At 37.9% G+C, this 20,365-nt stretch overlaps 2 protein-coding genes across 9 annotated transcripts in view; one reads left to right on the forward strand and one right to left on the reverse strand.

The window, feature by feature from the left end:
* Positions 1-12,509, reverse strand: TRIP13 (thyroid hormone receptor interactor 13). 3 transcript variants are annotated; one of them, XM_085051768.1, is made up of 14 exons: positions 12,376-12,509; positions 11,882-11,984; positions 10,182-10,347; positions 9,749-9,878; positions 8,480-8,535; positions 6,713-6,803; positions 5,368-5,440; positions 4,390-4,453; positions 4,051-4,137; positions 3,107-3,213; positions 2,304-2,457; positions 2,010-2,122; positions 765-834; positions 1-194 (listed from the first exon to the last, which is right to left on the reverse strand). In XM_085051768.1, exons 2-14 carry the CDS (start codon positions 11,971-11,973, stop codon positions 99-101), a joined length of 1,299 nt encoding a protein of 432 aa, XP_084907894.1. In that variant the 5' UTR covers positions 11,974-11,984; positions 12,376-12,509; the 3' UTR covers positions 1-98. The 3 variants fall into 3 exon arrangements, with proteins under 3 accessions (XP_084907894.1, XP_084907893.1, XP_084907895.1); XM_085051767.1 differs by lacking the exon at positions 12,376-12,509 and adding an exon at positions 12,238-12,371; XM_085051769.1 differs by lacking the exon at positions 12,376-12,509 and adding an exon at positions 12,090-12,209.
* BRD9 (bromodomain containing 9) overlaps positions 12,399-20,365 on the forward strand; it is a 25,728-nt gene continuing 17,761 nt past the window's right edge. For 2 of the 6 annotated variants that reach the window (XM_085051760.1, XM_085051763.1), the window contains exons 1-7: positions 12,399-12,529; positions 13,421-13,641; positions 14,312-14,444; positions 16,138-16,198; positions 17,073-17,217; positions 19,132-19,242; positions 20,008-20,183. In XM_085051760.1, the coding sequence (XP_084907886.1) occupies positions 12,457-12,529; positions 13,421-13,641; positions 14,312-14,444; positions 16,138-16,198; positions 17,073-17,217; positions 19,132-19,242; positions 20,008-20,183 (920 nt within the window). In that variant the 5' untranslated portion in view covers positions 12,399-12,456. The remainder of the gene's footprint in view (positions 12,530-13,420; positions 13,642-14,311; positions 14,445-16,137; positions 16,199-17,072; positions 17,218-19,131; positions 19,243-20,007; positions 20,184-20,365) is intronic. The other 4 variants (XM_085051761.1, XM_085051764.1, XM_085051762.1 and 1 more) reach the window with 2 other exon arrangements.

The raw sequence follows: 20,365 nt of genomic DNA on the forward strand, positions 1-20,365 counted from the left end.
TTTTTAAGGTGCTGACAATTTATTTTACTAATGCATAAAAGCAGCACAACTTGTATGAAAAAATATAACAATACAGTCAACTGCAAAACAGTAGAGTATCACACACAGTCTGCAAGAGTCTTTTTTTCTTCAAATTGTTTGTCTACTGCAAGTGAAAGAGCCTGAAGAAAAGTTGTCATTGTAACACTGGGGGACTGAAAATAAGAGAAAATTTTGTTAGACACACCATAGCAATAGCAGACATAATATTTTACATACAAATCACAGTACTTAAAAGAGAAATATTTGGTATTTCATGTTACAAAAATTTCAGAATGCTACAAAACAAACTCCAAGTTTATTTTAAACCAGCTTGTATAGCAAAGCCAAAGTCAACATATGCAGTCTTGAGTCAATCACCATTACTGTATACTTGCTAAAAAAAGTTTTTTAAGAAATGAATGTTATTTATAAAGTGGCAGAAGGTTTTTTTTATTCAGCAAGAAATTATCAGTGTATAAATATTAATGTCCATTAATTTAGTTAAAAGTAGAAGGCTGTTGGGCAGGTCAATCCCACCTGCCTTCTTCAATCCCATTCTAAATTATGGGCAGCACATAATTGTTTCAGCCTACAAAGCTGCAGAAACAAGTGCAGTTTAGATTAAAAGGGGGGTTTGGCTTGATCTTTCACTTCAGGCAGTGTTCAAATGTCTTCCTGCCTGTCTCAAACCCAACCCAAAATATAAGGAATAGAATAAACTCACTTGAACATAATAAACTTACTTGAATATAAAGTGCATGTGCTAGGAAAGGAAGCTTCCTCAGGACCCGGCCACCAAGACCTTCACTTTTTCTATGGTGAAAGAGAGACAAATGCTGCTCAAATGCCAAATATCTGCTCTTAAAAGAAGGCCTTTCCTTTTTCTGTGTTTCTCCATTAAGTTGCTCTAAAAAAACCTCAGATCACAATTCAGCAGGTCACTTGCAGCTCTTTTAGCAGGAGCAGGGAGTGAACAGACAAATTCTGCTTATGGGAGGCTACACAGCATAGTACAGAAAAGGCAGCAAGGTACAGAAATGGCACAGGCACAGCTGCCTGCCAACGCTTACATCAGGCCCTTCACATCATTGTGCCATATCTCATGAACTGAGGAAATGTCTGCACTGAAACAGCATGGTACAGACACAACCACTCTTGGAAGGACTGGAGAAAAAACTGTTTTGAAGGCTGGACCATACAGGTGCTGCTTGTCTCCTTCTTCCCACCATTTACACACAGCTTCCTTCACCTCACCCATTTGGATTTGTTTTCGTCTTCTCTAAGCACCACTGTGTGCACGTAAAATGCAAACCTCTATGCCTGGAAAAATTTACTTGCTTTTGCTTCACTTCTCACTGGTTAAGACTAGATACTTCAGGAATAGAAAAAAACCACACTTGCCTGGCTTTTATGAATATTATTTTGTTCCATAGGGACCAGCACTTTGGAAAAAAATATTGCTTGATATTGTATCATTTTTATTGTTTCAAGAACTGTTATGCTGCAGTGAAAGACTCTATACCAGCATACTGGCAAACCATAACACTGTCCGTTTACACTCCACTCCTTTCCTCCTTGTTTCTGTCCACTTGGATCTCCATGCTAAATACTGATCTAGCAGATGGTAAGGCATTTCAAGACACTTTCTTAGCAGAACCTAAGGCTCATGCTATTTCTGCTAAACTACATTACACTTCTCAACATCCATTAAAACCAAAGGTTAATCCAGCCAGCAATTTGTTAAGAGGACTTCAAATGGCAGAGCAGAAACCAGAAGCAGTACTAGGCCAAGCCAGAGCTGAGATTAAGATATTTCAGCAAATTAGGATTGCTTCCACTTCTTGTGCCCTGGTTTTTGCATTATCCCCAACAGAAAAAAAAAATCAAGACGTTTCCGATCTTTAGCTGTTAGGAAATTCGGTGACTTTTATACATTATTCCACAACTCAGTATATACATATGAAAAAACTAGAATTTCAGAATCTTACCTTGAGATTTCTTTTAGTACAAGGCTTAACCGTGACACATTATTTTCTACAAAGCCAATCATCTCAAGCTCTCTGAGTGTCAGAAGCTGCTGTCGAGGATATATTATTTGACACTAGAAAGAAGAGTTACATACTGTTGCATGAAAATGAAATGCATTCAAAATTAAATTACAGAGTAAGAGTAGAAATACAGAGAAGGAATGAAATGTAAGTATTTTTGTTACTTAGGAAGTTATATTAAAATGTCAAATTTACTAAAATATGACATTTTACAGTTTTGCTTTCTAGTATTACCTTCATCAGTTCTTCCAAGCAAGAAAGATATATTTTAAATATTGCTGCAGTAGATGGAGGTCCAATGTATTGTTTTATGTCAGCCCTGTCTACAAAGGCCATGTCAATTTTCTCCGTAATATTTGAAGTAGTCAGGATAACTACATTGGGATACCTTCAAGACAAAAACAGATTTTTAGGTCACATGCAAAAGATTTATCTCTTTTTGCTACTGGCAGGTCGAGACCTTCTTTCTTATGACTCAAATAATTTTATGCAATAAGCAGTGACATCACTTTTGTCAATCATGAATTACATTAAATTACCTGAACCTCTTGGTCAGTTATCACCAGACTATTTCAACGCTGTCTCTATCCTTCAGCTGTTTCTCAAGAGTCCATAGCTCCTCTAACCCTATTTCAGAGGTGATAATACATTACCTATCTACAGCCTACTGGCATAATTTCTGACACACACAGAGAAAAATTATGAAAACAAGAATTGTAAACTTGAACCTTAAATTAATATGTTTTCCACTTCAATTTTGATGTCTATTCTCCAAGCAGACATCATGATGATCTATCCTTTTTCTTTCCCTATCTTTAAGGGAAGCATACTGCCTGTAGATTTGATTGTCCACCCAGATACAGACAAAATATTCTGCTGGATTACTCCTATTTTTTTCCAAAATTAGCATCATTAACAAAGAATAGTTCACTAACCAGTCTGGTTTAGTATTCCAAGCAGGAATTCAAATTTAGCAGGAATAGGGATACTGAAATTGTCAATTATCTTTTGCTGTTGCAATAATATGCAAACAATACCTTTTAACTTGGTCTATTTGTGTCAGTACAGCATTTACCACACGAATAGCATCTGAAGGCTCTGTGCCTGCCTTGAAGGCACTGCGGGCTGCTGTGAGGCTTTCCACCTACAAAACACCAAACCAATCAACCAAAACAACAACAACAAAATCACCAAACAACCCACGAGGATTACACATTTGGAGTCTTGGCAGCAAACAAGTAACCCATGCAATACACCTTCAGATTCCTGTGCCTGGTATCTAAAACTTAAGTCATCAAAATCCTTTGTTAAGTAGGAATTTCCAGGCAGAAAGAAAGGCATATCAAGGAAGCAAAGTGTAGTGAGTGAAATTCCTGTTTAGACAGCAAAACAAAGGCTGGTTTTCATTCTAAATTTTGGGGGTGGACAGAATGGGACACACCACCAGAATAATGAAATTAATAGACTGAATTTAAAGTGAACTTCCCCACAGGAACTCCAATATGACAAAGCTAATAAGATACTAAGTATAATAATTAATAAGGTACTTAATAAGGTATACTTACTAAGTTGCTTATGTATTCAAATTTGGAGAAAATCTGATGACAATGAACTGAACCATATTAATGTTTTTCAGAGCTTCATAACAAATGGAAGAGTGCAAATATCACATATCTGAGCTACTTTGAAGTTTAAAACAATATTCCACTTGTAAACACATAGCAGCAAGGGAAGTTCCACCAAGAAAGGTTTCAATTCAACTTCAGCTGGAATTTGCCTGCTAAGTCATACTATGTTCCTTCCAAATCTATCAAATCTGCAGCAGTCAAGACTAAAATTCACTCATCTGCACAGTTATGTAGCTTATGAAATAATGTAAGTGTGCTTTTATTGTTCTTTACAAATGAGCACTATTGCAGCTTTTTCTCATCAATTTCTTTCCTGTTAAATTTTATGTACAATGATGCTATTGGAATCATACCTCATCAATCAGTACAAATACAAGAGCGTCTCTGTCATCCACTAACTCTTGGATCTTCTGGAACATCTTGGTTACAAGCTTGCCACTCTAGAAAGACACCATATGCTATGTTTAACTATTTCCTCACCACAAAACTTTCCAAAGCTTACCATATTTAAAGGTGTAAACACCTGGTTTTTAAAATAACTTTTTAATATAACTTCTATTTAAGCATTTTCAAATACATTAATTATTCTGAGCGATCTCTGGTGTGCATAATTACAAAACAAGCTGAACGGAATAATTACAGTGTAATTTCTAAAACACAATGTTTATTTAATTAGCTATATCAATACATACCTCAGAAAACCATTTAGAGAAAAGGCTATGGCTGTTTATCTCAATTAATTGTCCATACCTATACCTAAAGTATGAAGGAATAAAGAAGTATCAACTCTACTGCAAATAAAAATCAGTGATATCATTAACTTCTATAAGTCTCATTCCTGACATTCTCATCCTGGAATTCTGTGAATTAGAACTTGAAATTACTTACCTTTCAAAACATAACACATGGTTTATCACTAGTATTTCTGCTGCTGGAAATTGTCTCACTAGAATTCTGTATATTAAATTGCTATTAGAATTTCTTCCTTAGAACAGGGTAAGCAACAGTTACCATGATAATTGCCTCATTATTCTCTTCATGGAAGATTTTCTTCAGTGTAGCAAGAAGTGACAAAGTCACATTATACAGCCCACGATTTTCATATATTCAGCTTGGGCTAGAGTCAGATCATGCCAATAGTTACACATTATTTATGCTATGCCTTGCATTTAATAAAAGGTTTTTTTTTAATATAGATTTGTTAAGTTGCTATGAATTTTTAGGCCAATTCTTATTACCTGTCTGATATACAAACTGACCTCTGCAGACTGTGGCATTCAGACAATCCAAGTACAAAAGAAATTAGTTTAAAAATCACTAGCTATTAAAACCAGGTTCTGTCAAACATGAAGATAAAAAAACCAAAATACTTTTTGACCCTTTGCTCTTTAATATTCATTGATGTACAATGTGAGCAAAAGTTACTGTACTGCCACTGGAATTCCTTTTATACACCTGGGCACAAATAATTACACATTTTAAAAGGCATCAAAATATCCTAAGCAGTCTAGCAGATCACTTTTATTGCTAGCCTGGCGCACTACAAAAAAGAAGACACATTAGCACTAGGTACAAAGTACTTGAAATCAAATATGAAATCAACTCAGGCTAATGAAAAAGAACAACTAAGTACAGTAAGCTAAAGTGAAAAATTTCCAAAAAATGATCACCTGTATGACAGCCTAATTGTCAGCTTCTGAGCCAATGCTTTACAGAGAGATGTTTTCCCAGTTCCAGGAGGGCCTGGTTTGAAATCAGATCCACACATTACACAGAGTCTGCATTAGATTGCTAATGACATCTAACAGCTTTTTAACTACTCTCATTACAGCACTAATTGTAGAGTAAAAACACAGCAGCCAATGATTGTGTACACCAGAGTATTTTGAGAAAATTGCTTACTCAAGTACAATCCTAGAGGTGATGTTTGATTTTATACACTTTTCAATTATTAGTATAGTTAGCGTAACAGTTTGTATGCAGACAAATAAAACACTCAACAGCCACAGAAGTAAAGTGTATCAGCCCAGCAGCGCGAATGGTTATCAGCATTCTCAGTAATCAGTGCTCTGCTTAAACTTGCATCTTCCTGAAACATACTCTTCTAATGTGGAAAACAGAAACATATCTCATTCACTGTATCTCATTCACTTTCTGTCCACTTTCCCAGGAATTTCTTCCTTGGGGAATCCAGATCATCTTGGGAACTACACTCTGGGACCAATCTTTTGGATCTGACTCGATACCCCGTGGAAAAGACTTTCTCCAAACAGGCAGTACAAGCACAGTTAACAGAGTATGAGTCTGAAATAAAGTCTATCAAACAAAAACATCCTGAAGCTTCTAAATTGACAATTGTAACTTAAGTACAATACAAAAGTATTTCCACTATGACCCTTTATTTTTGAATACCAGCCTTGATGACAAAATCAATGGCAAAGATGCATTTTGCAAGAAAGTGGATTAAGTTGATGCTAATCTCGTTTGTGGTATAACCTCCACAGTAAGCTAGGACAGACTGAAGATTTCAGCTTCACTGAAATAACAGCAACTAAACTAGCAAGGGTTGGCAACAGAACACAGTGTCAACAACACAACACAAAGATCAATTTCCCAGTTTCCTCAAAGTTTTTATAAAGCTATAAATAACAAAATAATTAATACTGTGATAGAAGTGTAACTAATATATGCCTTCTAATATCTTCAGTATCTGCATTATCTTTGCACTTTATGTAAAAATGCAAAAATATCACTTAAAAATTAAAATTAAAAAACTCACAGTAGCACTGCACTGTAAACTTTAGAATTTAAATTCATGCAAAATATAGTACACGTGAACATTGATTTGACTCTGACATTACATTTCATCTAAATTTGTGCTACTGAAGGAATACTTTTCTGATGCTTTCGTATCTCCTCATTTCTGTATATAGGACTGCAATACAAGTTTTTGCAGAAGGCAAATATAAACAGACAGCCAGTGAATCTACTTGGTTTAAAACATATCATTTTTACCATGCAGCAAAACAACTCTGTTCCATGATATCAGGTTGCTGTCAACATTTTTGTCGGCAAATAATAACGTTGTTGTCACATAATCAAGTAACTAATTGAAGAAGACAAAAAGAAAGACACAAGTTAGAGGCATAATAGCAAATAAAACTACAAATAAAATCAATCTCCTAATCATATCTTTTGTGCTCATAACAACAACAATAAAAAAAGCTCATGTCTTTTAGTCATAGGCAAATTTATTTCTGCAAAGGATGGAAATTAATTCCTGTCCTGCCCTCAACAATAAGAATAGCATGTAGTTCGAACATATGGAGTACCAAAACCTTTAAATGAATAAATTAAATACTTTAAGGAAGTGAAATTAATTTCATTTTCCATTGTTCCATGTACTGTATGTCCATAAAACATAAGCTACCCAAGCACAGATGTCAAAAATGAAAACTCTGCATCCTGATTAGATGTTGTACAGCTACATTTGTTCACTTTCTGATAGTCAGCCCACCATACAAAGCATTTCCTGTCACATTTTATTTCCTTTTAACCAAAGCATTTGTATCAGCTACTGCAAGGAATTTGTAGATTATACATCCTTCCAAATAAGGGAAGTTGCATGTATTCCCCTGAATGCTTGCTTCTAAAAATACTGCAGCTTCATTTTAGAATTATCTACAATTAGGAAGTAGAGAACTCTTTCAACAAATGAATATGAACTTCAGGTGTGACTCTATACAGACTTTTACCTATAAGAACACCTGATATCACATTATCTTCTGTTGCTCTTACCTGTAACAAGCTTTTGATCCCTACGTGTTAATGGGACAATACAATGGTGCTCCTGCAATATCCCATGCTCAAGATGGAGTAATTTCACAACAGCAAAACCAACTTAATCAACTTAATCGACATGCTTTTCAAAATTCTATCGACACTATGCTTTTTGAAAATCCAGAGCAACCATTTCAGAACCCAACCATGCTCAGGCATTTCCATGGTTAAAAGAATGAAGAATTATCAGAATTTTACAAAAGTAGTTCTAGTCATTAAAAGCAACCATTTCTTTCTACCCATATACTCTTGCACTCAACAGTGATCAGCTTGCTGTTATTTAGTACAGCAGCAAGTCTAATTAAATAGTCATTTCACAGATGACTTGGAAAGCTGTTCCATAAATTAGAGAAACATGGATGTATTAACTGATAGTTAAGAAATTAAGAAGTATAATCAATGGAATGTTTTGCTTTACTGTATTTGGTTATGAAGACTTAAGTGAGAATACTGTATCTATGGTATTACAAATAAACTAATGAATTAATTATTTGTGTCCAAAACTTCAGTTAGAAGCTGAATTGAACTATTTGTGGGTTTCACTTGCATCACAATTACTAAATTTCAGATTACAGCATTGCCATTCTACAGGCTTTGGCAGTTATCATCACAACGTTTGATGAATTCGTGGGATCTTCAAGCTAGAAAATTACTCCATGGAAATGTTTTGTTTCTCTCCAATGTCTTACCAGCATTCAAGTGGGAGGGCACTCAGCCCTGCTGAAATCATGGAATGCACATTTGTATGAACAGTAACAATGCTGGCCCACGTTACTGCCAAGCCCATCCCCTCTTTGGCTGCTGCCAGAAACAAAGTTATACTCCCATTCCCTTCTGCCCAGCCTGCACCCATATTTCCACATGCAGCAAACTCCAAACAGGCTTCATTTCAGCTCTTACTTCTCCTCAAGCAATCTTAATTGTTATTCATTTTCAACTTACATTTGATTTTACTTCAGTGTCATAGATAAGACTTTCCCAAAGGCCATGGAATTCAGCTGCAAAAGCAAGGTATTATATAGCTGTTCAGGATAAATCAGTCTTGGAACTTGTAACTCATCATTGCAGCACAAAACAGTTTGCAAATTATGCTCAACTAAAAAAAGAATTAAGAACAGATATATGAAAGCAAACTATCTGGGGGAAAAAAAAGTGAGTTATTTTTCTGAAAATGCAAACACCACTATTCAGCAGTTTCCCAGCTTCTGTTTCCTCAAATAATTGTGACGAGAAATTGATGTTCATTTCTTAACATGAAATGAAAAATATTGTTCCTTCCATCCTCAGTAGGAGATGGACTCACATTTCACCAAGAGAGCAATGAAAAGTTGTGGTGGGAGGAGGGTTCTAAGACAGATTTTATCATTCATCTTTGCTTTTTTTTTTAACATCAAGATGCAGAGGACCAAAAAAAGCATGTAGCTGAACAATGCATAAAAAACTAAAGTTGTCATTTGAGTATCTATCATTCCTAGCTGTTAGCTTCCAACTTGCAACAAAGAAAAGCAAAAAACACTGAACAACTATAAACCAAAAAATTGTGAGAATAATGTCAATTATCAAATTGAATTCTTCCTGAAAATAAATGTAACAGATAGTTAGGCATTTCACAATGTGGAAAGAGCAGGAAATGTTTCAGAACTACTGTCTCTCTGAGCTTAAGCTCACACCTGTGCTTCTCCTTCCAGGCAGAGAATCCAGCTTCCCCAAGTACTAGACAGTAAGAGGCAGGCCTTTCTCTATCACAAAGCAAAATTCCTCTCCAGAAGAAAAGGACTAAAGCTCTTTACTTTGTTTGTCTGTTTCATATATAAGTGCATTACTCTCTTGGTGGCTGGAAGCCAAAAGTGGGCTCTGGAAAATGAATGTTTGAAGTGATGAGTTTCTTGTGGATCTTCAAGTCAAAATTTGGAATTCAGTTTGCAGGGTTAAAAACTTGTATGCGTCTGATTATGACTGTATGTTTTAGACCACAAGACCAGTTCCTTCCACACATCCACAACCATTGCAGAAACAAATGACGTGTTTTGGAATCACCTGCAGCAGTTCAGTCAAAACCACAAAGAAAAACATCCAAATATATTTGTTCTATAGACAAACAATAAATACAAATAATACCTTTAATAGGTAACACTATAAACACTTTCACCCTTTGCAATATTTTCTTTCACTGTAATTGCTCTAGAACTTCCAAAAATATCTCACAGGTACCTGCTGGTAGTACCCAGTGGTGAGCTGCAGTGATATCCTCATTCTCTTCTTCCAGGTTTTCAGAGGTTGGTCCCTCTTCATTCAGATGAAAAATATGAAGAGAAAGACTGCTTTTGCTCAGGTCAATAGGCTAGAATGAACATAAAAATACTTGTCACGCATCATGTTTCTTATTCAAAGCTAGTTATAACAAAAGAAGGTTACAGCTCTCACCTGGTATTCATCTCTGAAGCTTAAAACTTCTGTTTCAGACCTTACTAAGCAGTAAAAAACAAACTTAGCTACCTTTTCCTAGTTATACTAGTCAGCCTAATAAGAAATACTACATCAGCCTAAAGACCTCGTCTTGCTTATGCCCTTAGGGTACCACCAGTCAACCTACAACTGGTTCAGGGGCACATGAACAGAGCCGCACATTCCTGAGTGGGAATACCTGTCTGTCCTTCAGTTTCAGTTCCGTATCCACAATCGACACAGACTGCACGTTCTTGTTAAGGAAAGTGTCGTCAAACTCTGTCCACTTGTAATCACCAAACACAATGTTGTGTCTGTTCAGCAGCTTTAAGACACTCATCCTAATATCTTCTTTTTTGGCCACACTAACAAGAAAGAAACATCATTACTTCAGAGCATTGACATTTATAAGGAAATTTGAATTAGTGTTGGAATGCATTAATTCATACATGAGGCCTTCATGGAAAACTGCTTCCATCTCACACATGTCAAAAAAACCAACTGAATAACTAAACAAAAAATACCCAAAATAAAACAAAAAAAAACCCCAACAACAACAAAAAAACACACCCAAAGAAATAACCAACACAAAAAACCCAAACCTCACTCAGTCTTCCTCCAACATTCTGCATGGAAAAAGAACCTGTCCGATTCAGTCTGTTTGCAAAATCAACAAGCTTGATAGTTGTTTTTAATTTGTGCATTAAACGACATAATCGAAATAATACTGTTTGCTCTGTTTGAAGTCATATCAGGGAATACTGAATAACACAGCTGGAAGACTTCAAGAATGGAAAGCAGTTATGCAATATGGCTGTGTTTCAGCAGGGAAAGCAGAAAACCTCAAAGCCAAGCTACTAGAATGAATTTGGTGAGCTTAGCTTGGAAGCTCCATTATACTTTCAGGACAGCTGAAACCTCAGGATGGGGACATAATATAAGGACAATTCCAGAAAAGACAAAAAATACATAAAAAGGAATACCATTTGAAGACTTAATTTTGCAATTTCCATGATTTACAATGAGTGCAAATTTCAGTGATGTATAACCAGTGCAAATTTTTAGATCTTTTTTTTTTAAGCCTGAGAAAAATAGCAGAGTGGATATTTTACACCTTGATTTTCCTAACACCTTGGACACACTCTGCCATAGCATCCAGATATCCAGAGTGGTGAGATAAGGAGACTGGATAAATTAACAAGGTGGGTTGGACTGTCTCCAGCTCAGAGGGCTGTGATTAGTACAAAGATTAAGCAGAGCTGTCAGTGGATAACACCAAAGCAGGGAGAGCTGTCAGTACTCTGGAGAGCAGAGCTGCCATTCAGAGGTACCTCTTCAGATTGGCAATATGGTTTGACTGGAACCTCCTGAAGTTCAACAAAACTAACCATGAAATCTTGTCTCTCCACCCACTGCTCAGATAACAGAACACATCAGAGCCCAACTGGATGATATACAGTTTAACAGAAAAGGGCCTGGAGGTACTGGTGGACAAGCTGGCAATGAGTCAGCAGTGTGCCCCTGCTACATATGAGGACAACCTTGTTTTTGGCTGTGGTACCAAGAGTGCAGATGTTAGGGAAAGTGACTCTCCATCTGCTGGCTTTGTGAAACCATGTCTGGAGTACTGTGCGCAGTTTTGAGCTCTGCAGACAAGGATAAACTAAGGCAAGCCCAGAATGTGGCCACCAACTTGATTATGAGACTGGAATGATATGACACACAAGGTGAAACTGAAAGAAATTGATTTGTTCAGTGTCAGGAAGAGACACAGGTGTGGAAAGTCCTGGGAGAGTGCAGGGAAGGCAGAGCTGGGTGCTGCGGGCTCGTGTAGGCGCGCAGAATGAGGCCGAAAGGAATCAGGCACGACTCGCAGCAAGTAACGCTCTGATCAGAGACCTGCTCGACTTCTGGTGAACTTCCACATGGATCTCAACGCTGTCACACACGTTTGGGAGCGCTTGCTTCAAATCCCCAGCGGCGTCATCCATCTTTCTCACTCCTAGGGGAAAAGCGATACCAAAGAGAAGCCACTTCCAGCGACTGCTACACGCCCACGGCACAGACAGCCCTTCCCCGGTGCCCCGTCCACATGCCCGCCGCCCACCGCAAGGACCGGGAACGGGACTGGGACCGGGATCGGGATTTCCCTCCCTCAGGAGATGGCGACGGCAGCCTCGGGACACGCCGCGAGCGCAGTCGCGCGTCCGGGCGGGCGGACTGCTCCGGCCTCAGCGCCGGGGACAGGGAATCACCTCACGGCAGGCACGGCCTCGGCAGCGACGCGCCGGAGCGGCGGGAGGAGAGCGGGACAAGCCTGAGGCACCAGGCACACACTCCGGCTGCTGCTGTTTGTAAAGGGCGCGCTGGGCGAGGCAGGGCCGGCCCCTCACCCGGATCTTCCTCCGCGGCAGGCGGGAGGGGCCGTCCGCCCCAGTGCTTCCGGCGGAGCCGGCTGCGGCTCCGGCTTCGCCATGGGGAAGAAACATAAGAAGCATAAAGCCGAGAAGGCAGAATGGCGCTCGACCCCCGCCACCGCCTACAGCGGTAAGGGCCGGGGGGAGGAGCTCTTTGCAGCCGGGACGCGCCCGCTCCTTCCCCGGTGCGGCTGTCGGCTGCCGGCGTTCCTGCGCGGGCTGGGAGGCCTGGGCAGAGCCCCTGCTCCAAGTGCCGGAGCTGCTGGCGGCGGGGCGGGCGGTGGGGTGTGAACCCGAGCGTCTCCGTGCTTCCCACGGCTGTTCCTGAGGGGATCCAGTCGCTGCGGTGCTTGAGTGATGCTTAATTTCACCTTGCTCTGACAAGGATCTTATGGCGTTTTCCGGGAGGGCGAGGAGTGGGTTTCTTACTGGTTGCAGGTTTCTGGAAAATCACAGCGTAAGATGTGTTGAACTTCGTTAGCTTGGATTTGTTAGCCTCAGCTATTATTTTTCTTCCCAAAATGTATTGTGCATATTTTTGACCTGCAGCGAATTCTTATAAACGGTAGTTCTAGAAGTTTTGGAGCTGGGGTTGTTTAGCCTGGAGAAAAGGAGACTCAGGGGAGACCTTACCACTCTCTACAACTGCCTGAAAGGAGGCTGTAGCCGGGTGGGGGTTGGTCTCTTCTCCCAGGTAACCAGCGACAGGACGAGAGGACGTGGTCGGAAGCTGTACATGGAGAAGTTCAGGTTGGACATCGGGAAGAATTTCTTCACAGAAAGGATGATTATGTATTAGAATGGGCTGCCCAGGGAGGTGGCATAGTTACTGTCCCTGGAGGTGTTTAGGAAAAGACTGGATGTGGCACTTAGTGCCATGATGTAGTTGACATGGTGGTGTTTGGTCATAGATTGGGATCAATCTCAGAGGTTGTTTCCAAAGTAATTGAGTCTGATACTGTAACTGCCATGTGCTATTATCTCCCTGTGCATTTATTTACTTTATTTTTTTAATATTTAGATTATGTGGATAAGCCTTTGGAAAAGCCCTTAAAGCTGGTTCTTAAAGTTGGAGGCAGTGAAGTGACCGAACTCTCTGGATCAGGGCATGATTCTAGTTACTATGATGACAGATCAGATCACGAGCGAGAACGACATAAAGAAAAGAAGAAAAAAAAGAAGAAAAAATCAGAGAAGGAAAAAGAAAAACATCTAGATGATGAGGAAAGAAGAAAGAGAAAGGTAAGCTGTGATTCTTAGAATTCAGACATGCCAGCCTTCATGCTCGCTAATCAGATAGGAAATCTGGTGCAGAGCTTTGTTTAAATCATTGTTGCGAGAAGCTTGTTGTCTGGAGACAGTGCTTCAGAAATGTGGAAAACCCTTGTGACTGAGTTGGTGCACTTCTGCCATGTAAAGGAGATACCCTTGTGATGATTCTGTGAACAAAGTAAAACCTTCCTTCTTAAAACTTTTGATTTTTATTATATGTTTGCCTTGAATGAATGGTTCCCTTTTTCAGTTGGATGCTTTTTAATTTAGCCAAGTCACAAACGTGTTTTGCTACCCTTTTAGGGAGGGTATTTTTATCTTTGGTGTAGCTTATTATTGTGCAGTGTTACATATGAATAGCTTCAGAATTCAACATTCTTTTCAATAAAAGGGCAGGAATGGTAGAACAATACTGTATTAAATACAGAGTAGCAAAAGATGAACAATTTAGTTTTATTCAGAGAAAAGAATTGAAAAAGTGATAGTGAAAATGTGTGCAGTATTGTTTAAACCATATTATAACTCAGATATTGAATGAGTATTCCAAGTTAAAAACATCACTGTTTCTTAACTGTTGGTGTGTGGGATTGCACATTCCAAGTATGTCACTCTAAAATATGTCTTCTCTCTGCTGTGCTAGGAAGAGAAAAAGAGGAAAAGGGAGAAAGAACAGTGTGACACTGAAGGAGAAACTGATGACTTTGATCCTGGGAAAAAGGTGGAGGTTGAACCTCCTCCAGATCGTCCTGTCAGAGCATGCAGAACTCAGCCAGGTGAGCAGTGTGAAAAATTAAATCATTTTGGTTCTTTTTAAAAGCACACATATCAAAGCTTTTGTCAAAAGGTACCAAAATGTAAAATTTTCATGAAGATTTACTGAAATTTAGAGACTTTACCTTTTCTAGCATTCAAAACTTTCTGCTGTCTGAAAAGTCTATATTCCTCTTGGTGCTCCCAGGTTTTAGTAGGTTTGTTTTCAAGTGACTGATGTTGCTAAAGACATATGTGTCTGGCTTCTGTTACTTGGCAGAATAAACCTGGTTATAAAAGTATTATTGTGCGTAGTGCTCCCCTGGTTCTTTCTGCTTAGCGTTTACACAACAGTGATCAGAAAGTCTGAAACCGAGTTTTGCTTAGTTCAAGGGAAAAAAACTCCTGTAGAGACTTCCTAGGTGTTGTTATGGTCTCTTCTAGTTTTCTAACCTATGTGGAGTTTTAGTATCTCTATTGTCATCAAAAGGAAGTTGTGATAGTGTCTCTAAAGACTGTAGACACCACCCACCACCCCTGTTTTTCATTTACAGATCTTCTTTAATTCTCATTACCAGGCAAAATACTTGTCACTTGTGTGTGGCAACTCTTGTGTGTTTAATCCTTTTAGATTTTCCTATGCTTTTTCTACCTGTAGCCATTGCTTGATAATTAAAACTCAACAGTACTCAGTGGAAACTTATGAGAATTTTCAAATACATCATGATCTCAGTTACACGTAAGCCTGAAAATGGAGCCTAGTAGCAAAAAATTGTGTCTTTAGGAATATTATGAGTCTTTGGAATACTGCCCTTTGACTGGTCAAGTAATTCCAAGGAATTTTGTATTTGTGACTGTGCATTAAGTTGAGGAGTGATGGCCTTCAGTTGTCAAGGTGACTGAAATTTCTTGGTCAGAGTTTTATGTCTCTGGGTAGTTAGGAGCCTTATAAAATGACTAGCTAAAAACTGGTCCCTTTATTATTCTCTTTTCATCTGCTTGTGAAATGGTATTGGAAAGTATATAAATTGCCCATTCTGGTTAAGAAATTAAATGACTCTATCATGGTAAAGAGTGGGCGTTTTAATTCTGGATGCTTCTTTAGTGTTTCAAACTTTACTAAAGCAAGTCTCTCTGAAGTAACAGGTAATTAACCCGTAGCGTTTATTGTGTAACCTGCATGGGAGGTGAAATTTGAAATTGTAATCAGTACCTCTTGCCAACAAATCTCCGTCTGTTTGTCACTCTGTGACTGAAAGGTTCAGAGAAGCTGATTTCATGCGGTGTATGGTAAATAAACCATTAAAATTGCGTGGCTAACATATTGTAAGAGTGTGGATTTCCCAACTGCAGTATTTGAGCAACCAGGTTCCACTTTCCCTGAAAAAATATGTAACACCTTATTTTAATCTTATTAGTACATATTCTTAGGGCTACTACACTAAGCACTACATCTGATTTAATGGGTACTAGGTTTTAATGTGATGAAAAAAGCTCAGACGAAAAAGCTTAGAAAATACAAGAAGAAGAAATAGGTACTGTGTGCTTAGAAACCTGATGTGCTTCTGCTTTCAAAGCCATTTCATGTTCATCTTCGGACCAGTACAAGCTGTACTTGCTGTAAGACTTTCTCTCTGGTATTTATGTTTTTAAATGAGCAAGTACACCTGTATTCTGTTTCATTGCACTTACCTGTGTTTTCATCTCAAAATGCAGCTGAAAGTGAGAGCACACCAATCCAGCAGTTACTGGAACACTTCCTTCGCCAGCTCCAAAGGTAGTAAACATTATTGTATCCTCAACTGTGTTGGCAGTCTCTAATGTGTGTTTATATGTGTTACTTTACAGCTCCTTATCCTGGTCTTCTCTTTGAAAATAGGGCCTAGGGATTGACTGTAATATATTTGTTAAACATTGCAGCCATGTCAGACCTGGTAGTTTCTAAAGATGAGGAAAATTATTATCAACTTTGCAATTCTAGCATTTGTCAGGGAAGTAAGTGTTTTGCCATTATAACTTTATTATATATTAATGACTTAGTTTAGGGATAAAAAGCCAGGTATGGTTCTATAATACTTAAAAAGATTGAACTCTCTTAATTAAACTTTGTTTTATTCAGTGTCCGCTGTCAGATACAATGCAAATTTAGACCTGGTTACTTGATAATCCTCTTAATTTGGAGAGGCTTTTTATTATACTGCTTTCTTAAAGCTGTATGTCATGTTTAGAAAAAATACTCGTTTTTATTATGTGGCAATGAGCTGAATTTGGAACTAATTAAAAAAATTAAACATTGTGTTTATTTGTAGAGGACCTTACGAGCAAGAAGAATTGAGGTTTTTTACTCAGTGAAGCCAAAAGACCAATTTGGAGTATAGAGACATAGAAAGTGCACAATTAATTAAGAAATACAAGAACTAGCTTGAGTTGATTGATCATTGAATTGAATTGAAAGACATTTTTAATGTCTTTCAAGAAGTCTACATATGTGAAATCAAAATGCTCTCCCTTATCAAGAAATTTTTCAAACATCTGTTTTATGAGAATGCTTTTAGTATTTTTTCAAGTAGTGCTATTATGTCATTAATGTGATACAACAAGGATCATTTTGTTTGCTGCTATAAATCTAAATGTATTGTTTTTATTTTTAGGAAAGATCCTCATGGGTTTTTTGCGTTTCCAGTCACAGATGCCATTGCTCCAGGATATTCCATGATAATAAAACACCCTATGGATTTTGGTACTATGAAGGAAAAAATTGCAGCAAATGAATACAAATCAGTCACTGAATTCAAGGTGAATTAATAAAGATTTAGATATTTCACAGCTAGTAAGAAACTGAAGATTGTTTTTAACTGTAGAAGCCTTTCTTACATGAATGCTCATTGTTTTCAGAACTGAGCACTTTTGTATATTCAGTGTGTTAAAAAATACTCTGTCAGATTTTGCTATAATCTACTAAATTACTGTGGGAGCCAAGAACATTCTAAAGTGCTGTGGAATCCACACTACTAAACTTAAACTGAAGTATGACTATCACAAAGACTTAAGCCATTGAGCTCTTTCTTTTTTTTTCCCTTTTCTTTTTTAATCTAGACCTGATTAGATTGATTAAAATGTGATTTTGACTTGTCTGCAAGAAAACTGTGGATATACTAAAGCATCTTGTATGAGTCAATAACAACTACATGTTTTTTATCTTTAATTGTCCTGTTTTTCATATAAATTAATTTGAAATTGTCTTCTGGCAGAAACTTACTTGTCAAGGTTATTTGCAACTTGACTTAGTTATTTAATGTGTTGCTATTGCTGTAATAATTTATTAGATGCATCAGGGTTTTACAGATAGTGCAGTAAGAAATGTTTTCATGGTATTGCCATCTCCCGAAGGAGAGGAATTTTCTTTAAATGATTCGTGAAGGTCTGTTAGCTGCCTTCAGAATTGCTTTTTCCTAGAGTGATGTTGGCTGAAAGCATTGGCTTCTTTTCAGGATTAATTTCGTCTTTTGAAAGGTCCAGCAAGGTGAGCAAAGGATGCTTTGCATTTCTTACAGATGCTTTGACAAAGATTATTCTCTTCTGTTAGATATGCTATAGAGATTAATAAGAAGTAATAGAAAAGGCTTCATAATAGCATTGCTATGAGCAATGCCTTCAGGTCTCTAAATTCTGTCTTGCTGGATTGTCTTATCTAACAACTTAAAAGGGAAGTTTGAGTGGGATCTCTGTGACTGTTTAGTTACAGGCAAGGTTGCAGTATTGAAAGTGGTGAGATAGAAACCTAAAAAAAAAAAAAAAAGAAAATGGCAGTATTGTTTAACAGATTCTTTTTTCTGAAGGAGTTAGCTTCTGCTGGTAGTCTGAGAAGTAATTAAAGTTTGCTGAAAGTCTGTACATGTTAGATTAAAAAAAGGAGTGGGACTCCCATTCTAGATACTTGAGAGTACCTAATTATCCAGAATTACAAAGGCATAAGCTTAATACAGAAATGGAGTTCATAGGTGTTTAACCTCTGGAATAAGGTCTGTTCAAAAGCTTGCCTTTATTTCTGATATACTTCTTAAAACTAGCTGAGGCTAGTTACAAGGCAATAAATAATCTGTCTAAGAGTAGAATCCACAAGAACTCTTTCCTACACTTAGAAGAGGGGCAGTTGCTGCAGAAAGCTCACCTGTTTTGCTGCAGAAAAAAAAGGTCTATTTCAAAGTTGGGCAAGCAAAAGACTGGCCTTTTTGGCAGCACTTGAAAGGCCATCACTAGATGTGTAGTTTACATACACTTCTTTGTCTGCATCTTGGCCCACAGTTTGCTTCTCCATGTCACCTTCTCAATTTCTGTCTTTGTAGTTGTCTTGTTAATTGAAGGCAGAGGGCTTAAATGCTCTGAAACATTACCTTGGTGGCTTGGTCCTTGTGGGGATTTCTCCATTTCTTCTGTTTGGTCCATTTTGTTAAGGAGAAAACGTTTAATTTGACGTTCAGGAAAGAGTGTATTTTTTATAACCAAAAAGCCAGTTTCAAAGAAAACTGAGCATGTTCCAGAGGTAAAAAAGGCTCAAACCTTTGCAGTTCCGCTTTTGGCTTGCATTCATGAGCCTGCTGCTAGAATATAAGTGTGTTCTTCACAGAGCTGCTAAGATGGAGTGGTATCTTCCAGTCATTTAACAAAGGACTTTAAAGGTTAACAGTTCTTCTGTTTTATGTCTTACAGGCAGATTTTAAACTGATGTGTGATAATGCAATGACTTACAACAGACCAGATACTGTTTACTACAAGCTAGCCAAGAAGATACTGCACACAGGCTTTAAGATGATGAGCAAAGTAAGAGACCTATTAAAAACAAGAAGCAGAAACTTTGGGGTTTTTTATTTTTTCATACTTAAAAGGAACATAGTTAGTAACAATTATAAATGTTATTTTACCCCTTTGTGATTAATTATAGCAGTGCCAGTTAGTGCTGCTATATTTATTGATGGCATTCTTGTTATAACTCAGTAATTTTTACTTAACTTCACAACCTTACCTGCATCACTGAAGTCCATAGGAGCTTCTTTCAGTGGACGCAGTTAAGATCCACATATATCAAACTCTACTGTAAAATCTTACTTCTGGCTGAAACTTTGAAAACAAGATCTCATTTAAATTTTATTTCTGCATAAACAAGAAAGCTCTAATTTTTTCGAGGTGTTGGGTGTAGGGGAGTGTCCAAAGGTGTTGCAAATACTTTTTACTGAAATACAGTGGTTGGCTTGTCAAATGAAGGTTTTTGTGAGCTGCTCTGCGTGTGGGCACGTGCATGTGTGTGTGTGTGTGCGTGCATGTGTTACAGTGAGGGTAAGTTTTGTGTAAAATAGACAGTTGTTTTTGCATATGCAGTTTGTTTGTTTGTTTGTTTCTCTCTTGATAGTTGGGCTGCAGAAATTCTGATGCCATGCTACCATGACCAAATCATGTTGCATCGTCATTGGAAACGAGACATTAAGAACAAAATAAGGCCATGGCCATTCCCATCCCATCCCATTATCATAGCATCTTGGCTATGAGGGAAAGGTTAAGTCCCTGCCGCTCTGTCCTTTCTGATTCTAGGAACGGCTGTTAGCTTTGAAGCGCAGCATGTCGTTTATGCAGGACATGGATTTTTCTCAGCAGGCAGCTCTTTTGGGTGATGAAGACACAGCAGTTGAAGAACCTGTTCCTGAAGTTGTTCCTGTACAAGCAGAGACTACCAAGAAATCCAAAAAGCAAAATAAAGAAGTTATTAGGTAAAGGTTTTAATAGGCATGCTTACTGGCTTGTTGCAGCTTTTTTTGTCTTAGCAGCAAAGAATTGAGGAGAAAACCTTCTTTCAGCATTTTTCCTTGAGGTCCATAGGACAAATGGGCAATTTTATTGTATTTTATTTGTTTATTTGTAGAACTTGGTTAATAACCCAGTGAATCCCAAC

Source organism: Lichenostomus cassidix, chromosome 2 (assembly GCF_008360975.1).
Source record: "Lichenostomus cassidix isolate B80296 chromosome 2, HeHo_3.0, whole genome shotgun sequence".
Lineage (NCBI taxonomy): Eukaryota > Metazoa > Chordata > Aves > Passeriformes > Meliphagidae > Lichenostomus > Lichenostomus cassidix.